Raw genomic sequence first — 16761 nt, forward strand, 5'->3', positions numbered from 1 at the left:
ATGTCAATTGGTGGCTGCCAAGGCTATGGCAGTGTTCGGATGGCCATAAGGATGATCGTCGACCGTCGATTTGGCCGATATGGGGCAACGACGGTAGTCACAGTGGGTGAGGGTTAAGGTTAACATATTAATCAATTAATTATTAGTTTGAATTGATTGATTTGATTAACCGTAAATGATTAATTTGTATTTATTCATACTTATTATATGAATTGGATTATTTTTAAATCTCCATGTCAAATTCAATTCATATATTGTCCAATCTTGTGGATTATTTTGTTATAATATTTCAATATAAATTGATTGAAATTATATGTTGCCAAAGTAACCTATATAATGTAGATTTATTTATTTTGAAATATTATAATGTGTGTCTACTATTTATGAAAATATGATCGGCCCAAAGAAAGATTATTATTTGGTCAAATAATAGACATGTTAATTAGTGTATGCTAATTTTTAATTATTTTACATTATAAATAATAAGTCGGTCTAAAGAAAGACTTACTATTTGAGTAAATTTAATTAATTAAGTATTTGATTACCATGTCAAGAGTACCATTTGCAATTGATATTTTGTCCAAAGATTAAATATCAATGTTGTGTTAGGTATTTTGTTTTAGGGTCCATCATTATGTGAAGTATTTAATCATATCATATATATGTTTATTTATTTATTTTATAATGATGATATGATTATGAATTGCGAGCATGATGTTATATCTTTTATTTGTTCAGTCAATACTTCTGCTTCTACTATATCTGCTAGTATCAATTCCATTCCTGTGCTTAATGGCACAAACTTCAAGAACTGGAAAGAGAATGTCATGATTGTTTTGGGTTGTATGGACTTGGACTTTGCGCTTCGGGAGGAACGACCTGTACCTCTTACTGAAGGAGGTTCTGCCGATGAAAAGGCAAACATGGATAAATGGGATCGTTCTAATCGCATGAGTCTTATGATCATGAAACGCTCTATTCCCGAAACCTTCCGGGACTCTACGTCCGAGGAGAAAGTTGCTACTAAGTTCTTAGAAGAAATAGAACAACGTTTTGCAAAAAATGAAAAGGCCGAGACAAGTACTCTTTTTGCTAATCTTGTGTCCATGAAATATAAAGGAAAAGGGAACATAAGGGAGTACATAATGGAGATGTCTCATATCGCTTCCAAACTAAAAGCACTGAAGCTACAACTATCCGATGATTTGCTGGTGCATTTAGTTTTAATTTCTCTCCCTGTGCAATACAGTCATTTTAAGGTGAGTTATAATACTCAAAAGGATAAATGGACTCTTAATGAGCTCATATCTCACTGTGTGCAAGAAAAGGAGAGGATAAAGAGAGAAAGAATCGAAAGTACAAACTTAGCAACTGCCTTCAAGGACAAGAAAAGAGAAAAGAGGAAAAGAAGCTGCAGTTGGGACATCAAACAACAAGAAGCAAAAGAAACAAAATACAAAAATTAGATGTTTCTTTTGCTGCAAAGTTGATCACTTAAAGAAAGATTGTCCCAAGTACGCCAACTGGCGTATCAAGAAAGGTTCGCTTCTCAATTTAGTTTGTTCTGAAGCTAATTTGAGTTCTGTACCTAAACACACTTGGTGGATAGATTCTGGTGCTACTACTCACATAAGTGTGTCTATGCAGGGTTGCCTGTGGAGCCGACGGCCAAATGATGCTGAAAGATTCATCTATGTGGGCAATGGTGAAACAGCGTCAGTAAAGGCTATAGGAATTTTAGGTTGTTATTAAAGACAAGTAATTATTTGAATTTGGAAGAGACTTATGTTGTATCGTCTTTTAGAAGGAATTTAATTTCAATTTTTCTTTTGGACAAATTTGGTTACTCTTGTTCATTTGAAAATAATAAATTTAGTCTTTTTCATAATTCAAATCTTATTGGTACTGGTTCTTTATCTTTACATGACAACCTATATTTATTGGATAATATTGTCTCATTTAATGAAACCTTGCACACAAGTTCACGTGGTACAAAACGAAAATTAATTGATAAAGATTCTGTCACACTATGGCATAAGCGTTTAGGTCATATCTCTAAAGAAAGAATTCAAAGACTTGTGTCGGATGGAATCCTTGATCCTCTTGATTTTACAAATTTTCAAATTTGTATTGAGTGTATAAAGGGGAAACAGACAAACACAAGAAAATTAGGTCCAAACAAATGCTTGGATGTCTTATAACTAATTCATACTGATATTTGTGGACCATTTCCTACAGCTTCATGGAATGGTCAACGGTATTTTATTACGTTTATAGACGATTACTCAAGATATGGGTACCTATATTTAATCCATAAGAAGTCTCAAGCATTAGACGTATTTAAGATATTCAAAGCTGAAGTTGAAAATCAACTTGACAAGAAAATTAAAGCTGTCAAATCTGATCGTGGTGGAGAATACTATGGCAGGTACGATGGATATGGTGAACAACGTCAAGGACCTTTCGCAAAATACCTAGAGGAATATGGTATCGTCCCGCAATACGCAATGCCGGGCAACCCCAGCATGAATGGTGTTGCTGAAAGACGAAATAGGACGCTTAAGGACATGGTAAGAAGTATGATTAGTCATTCTTCTTTGCCAGAATCTCTTTGGGCAGAAGCTTTAAAAACTGCAGTTTATATCCTCAATCGGATTCCTAGCAAAGCAGTAGCAAAAACCCCTTATGAACTATGGACATGCAAAAAGCCAAGCATTAAGCATCTTCATATTTGGGGTTGTCCAGCAGAGGCAAGACCTTACAAGCCTCATGAAAAGAAACTGGACTCTAGAACTGTAAGTTGCTACTTTGTTGGTTACTCTGAGCGCTCAAGGGGTTTTAAATTTTATGTTCCTACTACTAAGAATATTTTCGAGACAGGAAATGCAAGATTTCTTGAGGAAGTTGAGTTTGTGGAGGGAGATAAGGTTAGAAATATTGCCTTTGAAGAGGAATTTGTTAATATTCCTTTTATTGCAATTGATAATGGTCAAGACGTTATTCTAAATGCAAATTCGGATAATCAAGGCAATATAGAAGAACCACAAAATATATAAACAACTCCTGTAGTGCAAACTCAACAATCTGAAGAAAATATGCCATTACGAAGATCCACTAAAGAAAGGAGAACTACAATTTCGGATGACTATTTTGTTTTTCTCCAAGAACATGAAAATGATATAGGCATGGTGGAAGATCCAATCAACTTTCATCAAGCCAAACAAAGTCCCAATTCTCAAAAGTGGATAGATGCAATGAATGATGAGATGAAATCCATGATGGAAAATGACGTTTGGGATCTCGTTGAATTGCCTGAAGGTGTCAAACCTATTGGTTGTAAATAGATATTTAAAACAAAAAAGAATTCAAAAGGCAATATCGAGAAATATAAGGCACGTCTAGTTGCCAAGGGGTTCACTCAAAAGGAAGGCATCGATTATAAAGAGACTTTCTCTCATGTTTCAACGAAAAACTCTTTTAGAATCATAAAGGCACTTGTAGCTCATTTTGACTTAGAGTTACATCAGATGGATGTTAAAACTGCGTTTCTTAATGGTAACATTGATTAAACGATATACCTGACGCAACCAAAAACTTTGTATCAGGCGACCCAAAGAAAATGGTTTGCAAACTAAAGAAATCCATATATGGTCTCAAACAAGCTTCTCGTCAATGATATCACAAATTTCACCAAGTAATTATCTCATTTGGTTTTGAGGTAAACAAAGTTGATGATTGTGTATATCATAAATTCAGTGGGAGTAAATACATATTTCTGGTATTATATGTCGATGATATCATACTTGCTAGTAGCGATATAGGCTTATTGCACGAAACCAAGAGATATCTGACCAAGAATTTTGAGATGAAAGATCTTGGGGACGCCTCTTTTGTATTAGGTATACAAATACATCGAGATCGCCATCGATGCATTCTTGGGTTATCACAAAAGAGCTATATCGAAAGAATTCTTGATAGATTCGGCATGAAAGGATGTTCTCTAAGAGACACTCCTGTTGCTAAGGGCGATAAATTTAGTTTGAGTCAATGCCCTAGAAATGAGTTGGAACAAAAAGATATGCAAAAAATTCCTTATGCATCAATTGTAGGAAGTTTGATGTATGCCCAAGTATGTACGCGTCCAGATATTGGATTCATTGTAGGAATGTTAGGTAGATATTTATGTAATCCAGGGATGGATCACATGGAAAGCAGCCAAACGAGTTATGCGTTATTTGCAAAGAACAAAAGATCACATGCTCACTTATCGGAAATCAGATAATTTGGAGTTCATTGGGTATTCTGATTCTGATTTTGCTGGATGCCAAGATAGTAAAAGATCCACTTCAGGCTATATTTACTTTTTTGTCGGAGGGGCTATTCATGGAAAAGTGCCAAGCAGACACTCATAGCATCATCCGCTATGGCGGCAGAGTTTGTAGCTTGTTACGAGGCATCTAATTATGGGATATGGTTGAAAAATTTTGTCACTGGGCTGCGTGTTGTTGATAACATTGAAAAACCGTTGAAGATATATTGTGACAATAATTCGGCAGTACTTTATTCCAATAACAACAGAAGCTCTTCGAAATCGAAGCATATAGACATCAAGTTTCTTGTTGTTAAAGAAAGAGTTCAGAGTCGTCAAATTACTATAGAACATATTGGGACAAACTTTATGATTGCAGATCCGCTTACTAAGGGATTACCACCTAAGGTCTTTCACGAGCATACTGCTCATATGTGTGTTGTACTATTTGATGATGTACATGTTTAGTGGGAGTAGGGATGGCAACTTTCCCCACGGGTTTGGGGTCCGCGGGGAAAACCCGAAACGGGGATGGGGATCCCCGATTTTTTCGGGTCTGGGTTCGGGTTCGGAGATTTTTTTAAATCCCCGATGTAATTCGGGGCGGGTATGTGATTACTATCCTCATCCCCGAAATCCCCGAACCCGCCTCTGAAAATAATATCAATAATAAAATAATAGTATTATTAATATTAATAATATTATTATTTTTTAAAATATTAATAATCTTATTTTTATTAATATTGATATTGATGTTAATATTAATATTATCTCTAATAATAATAGATAATAATAAGTTTTGGTTTGAGAAAATCTCCGAATTCGTTATCGTCTTGCAATATTAATATTTTTGAAACGGGGATGGGGGCGGGGATGGTAAGTTGATCCGCGAAGTTTCGGGTTTGGGGATTCCCTGAACCCGAAAAAATGGGGATTGGGGCGGGGATGACGGTGGGGATGGAATTCGGGGATGGGGATAGGGATGAAAAACCCGCCCCCGCCCCGGCCCATTGCCATCCCTAAGTGGGAGTTTGTATTTCGATGTTCTTTGGTACATATATACATTTTTATGTTTGTGTTCTGCAGAATAAATTATTTGGTTCAATTCTTAAACTCTGAATGTTACTTATGATTTATTTGATCTCATTAAAGAATAATGTTGGACTAGTTGGAATTAAGCATGTTCATCATATTGCATGTAATTTCCATGCTACACATTCATACTTGATCTATGTCATTGAATATATCAGTAAGGTGACCATTGATGGATCTAGTTACGAATAAATGTAACAAAGATCGCTTTGATTCCATTCTGATATATTAGATGGACCAGATTGTTGCTAAGAAAATTGGATAGTTAATTTTTGCGCATTCAAGTCCATATAATATAATTGATCAAGAAACATATGAAGCCCAAGTGGAAGATTGTTAGAAATATTATTTTCTACAATGGGCTTACATATTTAAATAACAATTATATTATATATACTATCTAATTAATTTTGAGTCTAATAAGTGATTTATAAAGTCTACTCAATTATATATTTAAAGTATGGAATTTAATGTGTAGAAATCATATAGTATTAGGATTGATGAGATTCTAATGAAAGGGCGCCATTTAATGTGGTGTTTGGCAAGGGACACATTGCTTTGCTAAGTCCACATTGAAGGGACATGTTGAATGGTTGTAGTCCCCAAACCAAATCTATATACATACATGTGGTCATTCTTACTTCCCTATTCAAGAGAGGATTAAGGAAATTCTAATAGGAATCAAAAGTGAGAAACTTGTTGATCCATTGAGGATTTAAGGAGATTTAGTTGTGGAAGGCTTCATTCAAAACACATTTGCTATTATGAATTCCGGTATGTTTTATAGTATTTATTATGATAATTTGACATGAATGTTTAAAGATCTTGTTGTGCTTATGAAATTTAAAGTGCCAACAATATGAACTATTTTTTTACGAGTTTATAAGATATAAATTATATTGTCTTATTTTAAATATATATTGTCAACATATTTGAAGACATATCTGTTATTAGGATTGAGCATTTATTCAAAAATTATTAAAGAGACAAATCAAGTTTGAATTCCCTCGATACTTGTCTTTTTTTAAAAAAGAAAGAAATATCAATATATTACTCTCGAGTACCGTTGAGAACAAAATCTGAATTCAAAACAAAAACGTACCGATGGAACACACCTATTTTATAATTTGAATTCATATGTTCGCACTAACATCTTGTATAAAAATACACTGGAAGTAACACTTTTGACATAACATAGAATGAGTCATCATGTTGTTGTTAATTCTGTTAATAATTCCTTGTTTTTTCATCGTATTTCCTGTGTTGTATGTGGTTTGGTGATAGATTCATATGTTGTAACTCATGCTGAATCGTTTTATTCCGATAACCGAGTTGATTAGACTGACCAAAATGCTCCAACTGCTCATGTCTAACTAATGACTATTTTTACAATTAGTTTGATCTTGCAACCATCAGTTTGCCTAGATAACATTTTATTTATCTTCACTGACCATAACGAATTGTATCAAATTGAATTTTTAATCATTTATTTTGGTTACTGGTCATTTGCATCACTGAACTATGAGATATCATCGAAACACTGCATAGCTTGACTAAATTTGAGTTTCAGCTTCCAACTCGAGCTAGCAACTGCACATTTTAATAATATGTTAAAAACATAATATCAAATTTTATCATCATCAAAATCGAAATTGCTACTGTTTTTAAACGCAACAACAATAATCATTTTAAAAAAATCTCAAGATTTGACCATTTTTTAATTTATTTGTGTATGTAGCCATGAGAAAAATAAATAGAGCTGCAATAGCTATATTCTTGAATAGTTCACCATCTATTCGAACATCACAAATTATATTGAGTTTATTTTCTAAACCGAGTAGAAGGCACTCAACATAACCCTCTAAAAATTGATTAATTAAAATTTTCTAAATTTTATAATGTATGCAAAATTTGAATCACAAGAAGTCGTTTGAAGATTCCTAACCATAATCAATCATCATGGTTTGATTAAAAGAGAAAGGAAAGATGATTTGTAGATCATTATCTTTGTTTTGTAACACATATCGAGAACTTTATTAAAAATCGATGAGAAATTTATTCATCTTTTATTATTTTATTTTGATGTTTAGTAACTACCGTTGATATTTCAATTTCTGGTTGTAAATATTTGATTTGAATTTTGTAATAAAAATAGATTGAGTTTTTGAACTTTTATGTACATTTGAGATCTGAACATTTTCAAGAATTTAATTATAATTTTTGAGGGTATTGTCAATGCCACGCTCCGCGTGGCACCGGGTTCTGAGCATGACATATCTTGTATGCAATTATTATTATAATAAAGCAATGCTACATGTACAGCCAAATTTGTACAATAATTTTTACGACTCAAAAAATTCAATACAAAAATTTCAGTTATCAGAATCTCATTATAAATTAAATACAAAATCTTTTGAGATAATAACACAATCTCACAATATAATTGTTGTAAATATCGTTTTACGATATTTTTGTTGTACTTTTAGTATCATTCTTATAATAAACTCTAATCAGAATTACAGATTTAATTTGCATATAAAATAGGCATCAAATCAACATGATAAGATTTCTCCGCTACTTTTACTCAGATAATTTTTTAGAAATCATCATAATGAGATTTTTCCACAGGTTATTTTTACGCAAATTATTTATTTTACATATCCTAATTGAATATATATAAAAAATTGAAATCGATATGATGGGATTTTTCCACTATTACTTGTACGCAAATAATTTATTATCTCATTCTAGATGAATATAAAAAAATCATGACATCGACCTAATCAGATATTTTTAGTTTTACTTTTACGCAAATAATTTATTAACTCAATCTTGTTCTAAATATAAGAAAAATCAATATACACATTCATTTACCTCTATATAAATCAACCCTTGTAATAGTTTGCAGTTATCTTTTATTTATTTTATTTCCTCTATGCATTATTCATATTTTCATCTTCTCATCTTGCTTTCAAGAGATCAAATGTTTGGTCATCTTCTCCAATAAATTAACCGATCGTTGTTCATGGCATATCAGATGCTTTCGATCTTACAGTAAGTAAACTTGTTGTTATGGAATTAGAAAATCATCTTAAAAACACAAAATTGAAAACTTGAAAGATCTTTTAAATCTGAAGGTGAAGATGAAATATTTTTGTTTTATTCATATACATATTTTGGAAAAGAATAAGTTGAAAGATATGTGATTTTCTAGCTTTATGAATTAATAAATTGATCATATATGTGTTTTGTGAATTGATAGGAAATTATGAGCTCCAGCTTCCAATTCAGAGCCATCTATTTCTGAATGGAATCCATGGGTGGACACAACATTTGATTGTATTGATTTGCGGAAATTAGTTTTTTTGGTCCATTAACTTGTTTAATTTTGGGTTTTGGTACACTAAGTTTGGCACTAACTTTTATTTTTCGATTATTTTGGTTCAATTGCTGATGTGACACTATAAAATACTGAATTGATATCTAAAATTCTAATGTTGATACTGAAAATTGCTGATTTGTCAGATGTCATGTCAGAAATTTGACCAAAATAATCGAAAATTAAAAGTTAGTATACCAAAACCAAATTTTGAAAACTTAATGAAGCAAAAATCAAAATTGGACAAGTTAATTTACTGAAAAAATCATTTCCTATGCTGATTTGTATTGAAGGAGTGCTTCAATGGAAAGGCTAATAATTAGGGAATAATTTTGTAAATTAATTGTATTTACTTGTTCTTGAAGTTGAAAAGAAACATAAATTCTCGGTTTCGATTCTTCTTTAATCCTCTAACTTTTCATCTTTCTTTCATCATATTTACATGTTTAATTTTCGCTCAAACTAATGGAAAAACATATATTAATGTATACGGATACGATTTTGATTCAACGCCACATAAATTTTGAATTATTTAATGCTCTAAAGTTGTGATATCATACACGGATTTCTCTAATGAACTTGTGATACGGTCTCACAAATCTTTATTTGTGAGACGGTTAACCCTACCGATATTCACAATAAAAAGTAATACTCTTAGAATAAAAAATAATATTTTTTTATTGATGACCCAAATAAGAGGTCTTTATCACAAAATACGATCCTTGAGATCGTCTCACACAAGTTTTTGTCATTTACTAAAATGAGTTTAATGACAGTTTTATTAAACAAAAATGTCGCGTCTCGATAACGGGGCATATTTAACAAATAAAATTCGAAAACAAAAAACTTTATAGTACAATGTACAACCAAACAATATTTTTCATAAATAGATATTGTCCTTACATACAAAACGAGAGCAAATTTATCTTAATCACCGGTCTCAGAACAGATTTTGTTATTCGTCATCTAACTCATATTCATTCTTATCTGGGGAAGAGAGCAAGAGATAGGTGTTTTATGAAACACTCAGTCATTGATGGTTGATCGATCACAACAAATACATATAAATATAAACTTGATTTTTCGAAAATCGCATAACATAACAAAGGCATAATTTATCGTGAACAAAAGTTAAACATATAACACTGAAAATTATCTGATTTTCTATGATTTATTATAAATTCTAAATTTTTATTCTTCTAAGGAGACGATGTCATATAACATTTATTATAACTCACCGCTTAAGAGTAATATCATATCATATCTTTAGATCCTGATACCACGGTAAACTCGAATCATAACAGTGTACTTTTCGAAAGAACATTGAACAAAACATAATGAAAGAACGCAGGTCAAATGGAATGAAGGGATTTCTTTACAAACGAAGCATAACATGTACGATCACTGTAAAACATAGATATCATTTTAAAACAGTAAGCCCACTTACTGATTCTTGGTCAACAAACGTGGACGAGAACTTTATGCTTGAAATAGCCTATCCTTTGCTGCTGAAAATGTGCTCGAAAAGTATGGCAACTTGTGGACAGATTCTTGCCCGAAAAATGCTGGAAAGACAGAAGTTTTGGCAGAAATTCTACACGAAAGAAATGCCTCCTCTTGCTCGAAAGATAGAGTGTTTGTCTAGCTTTGGTGTAGCTTCTTTGTGCAGCATGGGAGGGTATTTATAGGCTGCTTGGAGATTCTGAAAAGGCAACCACTTTAAGGCTCCTTTTAAAGGCCACAAGTGATCTAAAACAAAAATAAATAAATAAATTCCAATTCAAAAAGGAAAATGAAAAATCTGATCCACGAAAACAGTGGAGAAGATATACAAAAAACCTCCATGTTTCATGAATCATGACTCATTGCGATTTCGTCACCATGAAATTCGACTTCGAGGCCAAGACTCGTACTAAAATGACTGAAAAAAGTAACATCGCCATTTTAAAATGATTAACAAATCAACTTCATATCAAGGTTTTAGATTTAAGGAAAAAGTTACGTATATGCATGTTTTATTAAGTATTGAATATGATGTTTTTCTTGAAGGATGAGAATTGGTTGTGACTGACGATGTATATATATTCGATGATATGAGATAATCTACAATCTTGACTAGGCAGAAATTTATAATGACCATAGGAATATTTCCATAGGAATAAGAAAAATCCATTGCTTGGGAAATAAAGAGTTGCTCTTGGAATTAGCTCTCAAAACTTCAAAATTGTTGGCATGCATGTGTTCTTGATGCTCTCTTGCAATTTATAAAATAGGAGTCTTTGTCAAACAAATCAAGAGATCAAATATACATCCAAGAACTCGCCAAAAAAATATAATCAATAAAGTACTGATTTCTCAAATAGTTTGGCTTCCACACCTACAGAAACAAGCAGAAAAATATAGTATTATCCAGAAATATACGATCAATTGAACATGATATATTAATTAGAGTAGGTCTCTTGTGAGACAATCTCACGAATCTTTATCTGTGAGACGGGTCAACCCTACCGATATTCACAATAAAAAATAATACTCTTAGCATAAAAAATAATATTTTTTCATGGATGACCCAGATAAGAGATATGTCTCACAAAATACAATTCGTGAGACCGTCTTATACAAGTTTTTGCCTATTAATTATAACTTGATAACATGTCTGATAACTATAGTTAATTTTCCCAAATTTGTTGAAAACTGTCAAATTATTATTTTTTATTTTTATTTATAATAGCTAGATTAGATAATTCGATCAAATCATGTTTAATATAATCGAAATATTTGATTTGGAAAATAAAACTCCATCATTGAAAAATATTATGTTGTGTTGACATTACAAGTATAACATAATTAAACTTTGAAGAAAAAGTCCAACATCATCATATCTTTATATATATATTGATATTCACGGGAAATTTAGGGTCCGCTTCCGGCAAATGTCACTAGTACAAACGCAGGGTTTTGAAATGGTCCTGAGCCTGAAATCACGAAGAAGACCGTTAGAAGGGGGCCAGGAGGGTGTCTTGGCGTAGCCCCTCCGACGCTCAAGTCAGTGACTGGAGGATATATGGGGGGAACAGCTAAGGGTGCTGCCTGAAAACAACATATTGAATTTATTATCATAGGCTCAAACCTGGTATTTATAGAAGAATACATGGGCCCTTAATGAGCCTGTCTTCCATTTGGGCTAGAGTTGGGCCAGGGTAATGAGCACATCCATGGCAACGCCCCCAAAAGCTCTTCAGAAATTAAGGGCTGCGGGTGAAGGGGCGAGCAGTGCGCGCTGGTGGCTTGGACGAGGCGCTGGGCGAGCGTGCACGCTGGTGGCTTGGGCGAGGTGGTGGCTCGGGACTCTCGGGCATTGGGGCGAGCGTGGCGAGGGGCGAGCGTGCGCCCTGGTGGCTTGGGCGAGGCGCTGGGCGAGCGTGCCCGCTGGTGGCTTGGGCGAGGCACTGGGCGAGCGTGCTCGCTGGTGGCTTGGGCGAGGTGGTGGCTCGGGACTCTCGGGCATTGGGGCGACCATGGCGAGGGGCGAGCTAGGCGAGGGGCGAGCAGAGCACTCGTGGGCGAGCGTGGGGAGGGGGCGACGCTGCGACGGGCGAGGAGCGAGTGCCGAGGGCGGCTGTTAGGGGTGACGTTGCGAGGGGCGAGCGGCGAGTGGCGAGGGCAGCTGTTAGGGGCGAGAGGCGAGGTCGCCGAGGAGGACTGAGGGAGAGCGCGAGGGGATGAGCACGCGAGTAGGTGGGAGCGTGCAGTTGTTAGACGAGGAGAAGCTGTGAATGGAGTGGAGATTGATGAGCAGTAGAGGAAAAATGCACAACTCGCACCCGGTAACCCGAGGACAGCACAGCTAATCGAACTTCGAACCTGCGATTCAGTTCGACTCGGGAGGGGAAGACTGGTGATATCCCATGGATGGGCCCATTACACCTGGCCCATCTATAGCCCAAATGGAAGACAGACCCATTAAGGGGCCCATGTATTCTCTTATAAATATCAGGTTTGAGCGTATGATAATGAATTCAATATATTGTTTTCAGCAGCACCCTTAGCTGCTCTCCCCATATATCCTCAGTCACTGACTTGAGCGTCGGAGGGGCTACGCCAGGACACCCTCCTGGCCCCCTTCTAACGGTCTTCTTCGTGATTTCAGGCTCAGGATCATTTCAAAACCCTGCGTCTGTACTAGTGACACTTGCCGGAAGCGGACCCTAAATTTTCCGTGAGTATCATATATATATATATATATATATATATATATATATATATATTTTTAAAAGCAATACAAATCAATTACTATGTATAGCTATCTTTTTTACATTATAGTCAAACATGGAATATTATCAATTTAACTACATATTCATATATAGTACTTTATATAATCAATAAAATTATCATATTTCTTATAGAAGATTTTTATATATTTTATTAAATAATCATAAAGGAAAAATTGTGTTCTTCGTCATGTATATTTGACTATTTACAATTTTAGTTCTCTATTTTGTTAAATTTCAATCTTAATCTGCTGTCTTGTTTAAAAAAAAGTCATTTTTTTGATGTGGTACCGATGCGACGCTGACATGGTGTCGACATAAAACTAATACGTACAGTGTCACATCAGCTTTCTTGATTAAAAAATGAGTAAAATTGTCAAAAATTGAAAGATAAATTATTAATACTGAACTTTGATAATATAGAGAATCAAAATGAGAAGATGGTCATGACACTCTAACCACATGGATGGTGATAAAAAAAAATTAAATTTTATTAAAAGAATGTATCTCATAATTTTAAGGGCAAAAACTTGCGTGAGACGGTCTCACGGATCGTATTTTGTGAGACAGATCTCTTATTTGGGTCATCCATGAAAAATATTATTTTTTATGCTAAGAATATTACTTTTTATTGTGAATATCGGTAAAGTTGACCCGTCTCACAAATAAAGATTCGTGAGATCGTCTCACAAGATATCTACTCAATTTTAAGATGATGTTATCGCTATCTTGTCACAATTATATCAAAATATAGTTAGATTTACAAAATTATGAGTTGATATCGATGCAACACAAAGTGACAATGAGATTTTTCAGACATTACTTCTACGCAAATAATTTATCAACATGATCATTTTTTTATGCTAAAACATTAAATATTTATTATCATGATAAAATTTTATTGTAAAAAAATATTTTTCTAACACGAAGTTGACGAGACACTGACATGATATCGACGTAATCCTAACATGTTCGTTGTCACATCAACATTTTCAATTAAAAAATGATTAAAATTGTTACAAATTGAAATATAAATAACTACGAACAAATTTTTATAAACTAAATGATAGCAAAAAAACAACATACAAACTAAAAAATTTCAGTTGTCCCTATAAAAAGGTGAAATTTTATAAATTATATTACATATTATAAGTGTCAACGGTCGGCTTGATTTGGATAATTTTAATATAAGCTCTAAACCAAATAAATTTTCGGTTTGATTGGTTCAAAAACTAATCCAATACATAATTGACTAAATATCGATACAAACCAAGTTGTTTATTTTGGTTGTTCGGATTGATTCGAGCTCTAATTATTCATAAGAATGATTGGAGTGAGCCGAAGCTGAACCAAACCAAAATATGGTTTAGATCAACTTTTACTTGATCTCGTTTTGAATGGTCGATTTTAAAATTAACTAAATCAAAAAAATAGATTCGTTTTAAAGTTTAAATAAACAAAATTCAAACCAAAACGAAGAAAAAGGTTTCCACAAATATATAATTTTTTCGATTGTAGAAGTATTTTATTTGATTTTTAAAAGACTAATTGATTTAATTATTTCTTAAATCTACTTATTTTATTTTTACTGTTTTCTACTATAAATTTGTTGATATAAGTGATAGTGGATGATTATGGAATTTTTTTGAAGTTGAAGTACTTCTTCATTTTTTGGATTTATATTTTTATGATACATTTGTAATGTCATTGTCATATGGTTTAGTATATGTGTATATATTGAAATTTGTCTATTTATATTTTAAAAATAATCAAAATATTTCACTTGAAAAATAAAAATAAAAAAATCGATCGTCCAAACCAATTGGAACCGATCTAAACCAAAATTCTTGCTTTGGTGTGCTATTAAAAGTTAGAGTAGGCATCTTATGAGACGTTTTCACGAATCTTTATCTGTGAGACGGGTCAACCCCACCGATATTCAAAACAAAAATTAATACTCTTAGCATAAAAAGTAATATTTTTCATGGATGATCCAAATAAGATATCAATCTCACAAAATACGACCTGTGAGACCGTCTGAAACAAGTTTTTATCTAAAAATTATACTTCAATATAATTCAAATTGTTATAAAAGAAATATCTCAAAATTTTGAGATGAATTTAGATCGCAATTATAACAAAATGTAGTTAGATTTATAATATCAAAAATACATGAATTTAACATAATGAGATTTTTTCAGCTTTATGTTAACACGAATAATTTATTAACTCAATCTCGTTTTAATACTGAAATATTACAAGTTTTTATCATCGTAATATAATTTTATGGTAAAAAAAATATAAATATAAATGTATTTTTTGTTCATCACAAATTATTAAATTGTTCATAGATTTAATAATTTTCTCTTTATACATTTCCTCTACGTATGTAATTATCTTTTCCCCAAATATATCGATTGTTCATAGATCATTGTTCATGGCATATCAGATGCTTTCGATACAAGGGTAACTACATTTCTTCAGGCTGTGGAATTTGAAATTTATTTAAATGTATATTTAAAGACAATGTCATTGAACAATTTTCTTGGATTTGGATGGATATTCTCCAGTTTTATGTAATTAATAAATTGATGATAAAAATAATTTTGTGGCTTGATATATAGGAAATCAAAGGCCAAACGATTAGAAGGTTTTACAAAATGCACTTCTAGAATTTATTCATGCGACGCTATTTTCTAGAATCGATCTTCTTACATATGGTACGTGATGAGCATGATTTTTTATATTGATTTTATGAATTTATTTTATCATATTCGTATTTATCTAACATTTAAATCCAATTCTCCATGTTGAAAGAACGTAGTTTTAGTTGAACACTGGTGCAACATGGACATGGATGAAGATACTAAGGGCATCCACAATGGTTGATATAATCAAAGTCATGTCATCCAAATATCCTCTCAGTCTAAATATTCATCACTGCACACCATTGATTTGTGTGCCACAATAATAACCGGTTATAAATTTGTAACAGGGTATTGTAATTTTTTTTTTAATTTCTTCAAGCAAGCGTGATTGAGACGCGCTTGTTTTTTGGGTCGAGGTGGGTCGAGCTTTTTTTTTGGTCGAGCCTTTTTTTTTTTTGGATCGAGCTAGCTCAAGGACCCAAGCTCTTCACTTGGAGACCCAAGTTGTTCACACACTGAGTGAAGAGCTTGGGTGGTAAAGAGCTCGACCAGCTTGGGTCGAGCTTCTTTTTATTTTTTTCACTTTTTTTTAATATTTATTTAATTATTATGTGAAATATAAATGGACGATTGAATGGAATCTGCACATTGTTTTTTCTCTGATCAATTAAGAACGTTGGATTTTGATAAATAATAAATAAAAATAATTAAAATGGTGAAATGATTTTATTTAAATGAAAATAAAATATTAATTAAAGTGATAGTGTGACCCAAAAATATTTGGTTGGTGTGATATTTGATTGTGAAATATGAGATATTTGAGCAGAGAAATAGTTAATTGATGATGTGGATTAGTGGTCCACGAATATTTGAAAGAAATATCCTTCTTATTGTCGATGGCCTAAAGCGAAACCGACTACATATGATATTCTTCCCATGAATTCGAAAATTATTTTCTTGCTTCTTCGGACTTCACTCTGCTTCCATCATTATCTGGGATCTCTTGTATATTCGAAAATAACACCCTTTTTTTTGGAACATACTTATTAGCGTTAAATACAC

At 32.9% G+C, this 16761-nt stretch overlaps 1 protein-coding gene across 1 annotated transcript; it reads left to right on the forward strand.

Moving 5' to 3' along the window:
• Positions 1 to 698: 698 nt before the first annotated feature.
• Positions 699 to 1466, forward strand: LOC142542088 (uncharacterized). Its single transcript, XM_075648527.1, has one exon. It carries the CDS (start codon positions 699 to 701, stop codon positions 1464 to 1466), a length of 768 nt encoding a protein of 255 aa, XP_075504642.1.
• The last annotated feature ends 15295 nt before the right edge of the window (positions 1467 to 16761 follow it).

The sequence above is a fragment of the Primulina tabacum genome, chromosome 4 (assembly GCF_025594145.1).
Source record: "Primulina tabacum isolate GXHZ01 chromosome 4, ASM2559414v2, whole genome shotgun sequence".
NCBI classification, from domain to species: Eukaryota; Viridiplantae; Streptophyta; class Magnoliopsida; order Lamiales; family Gesneriaceae; genus Primulina; species Primulina tabacum.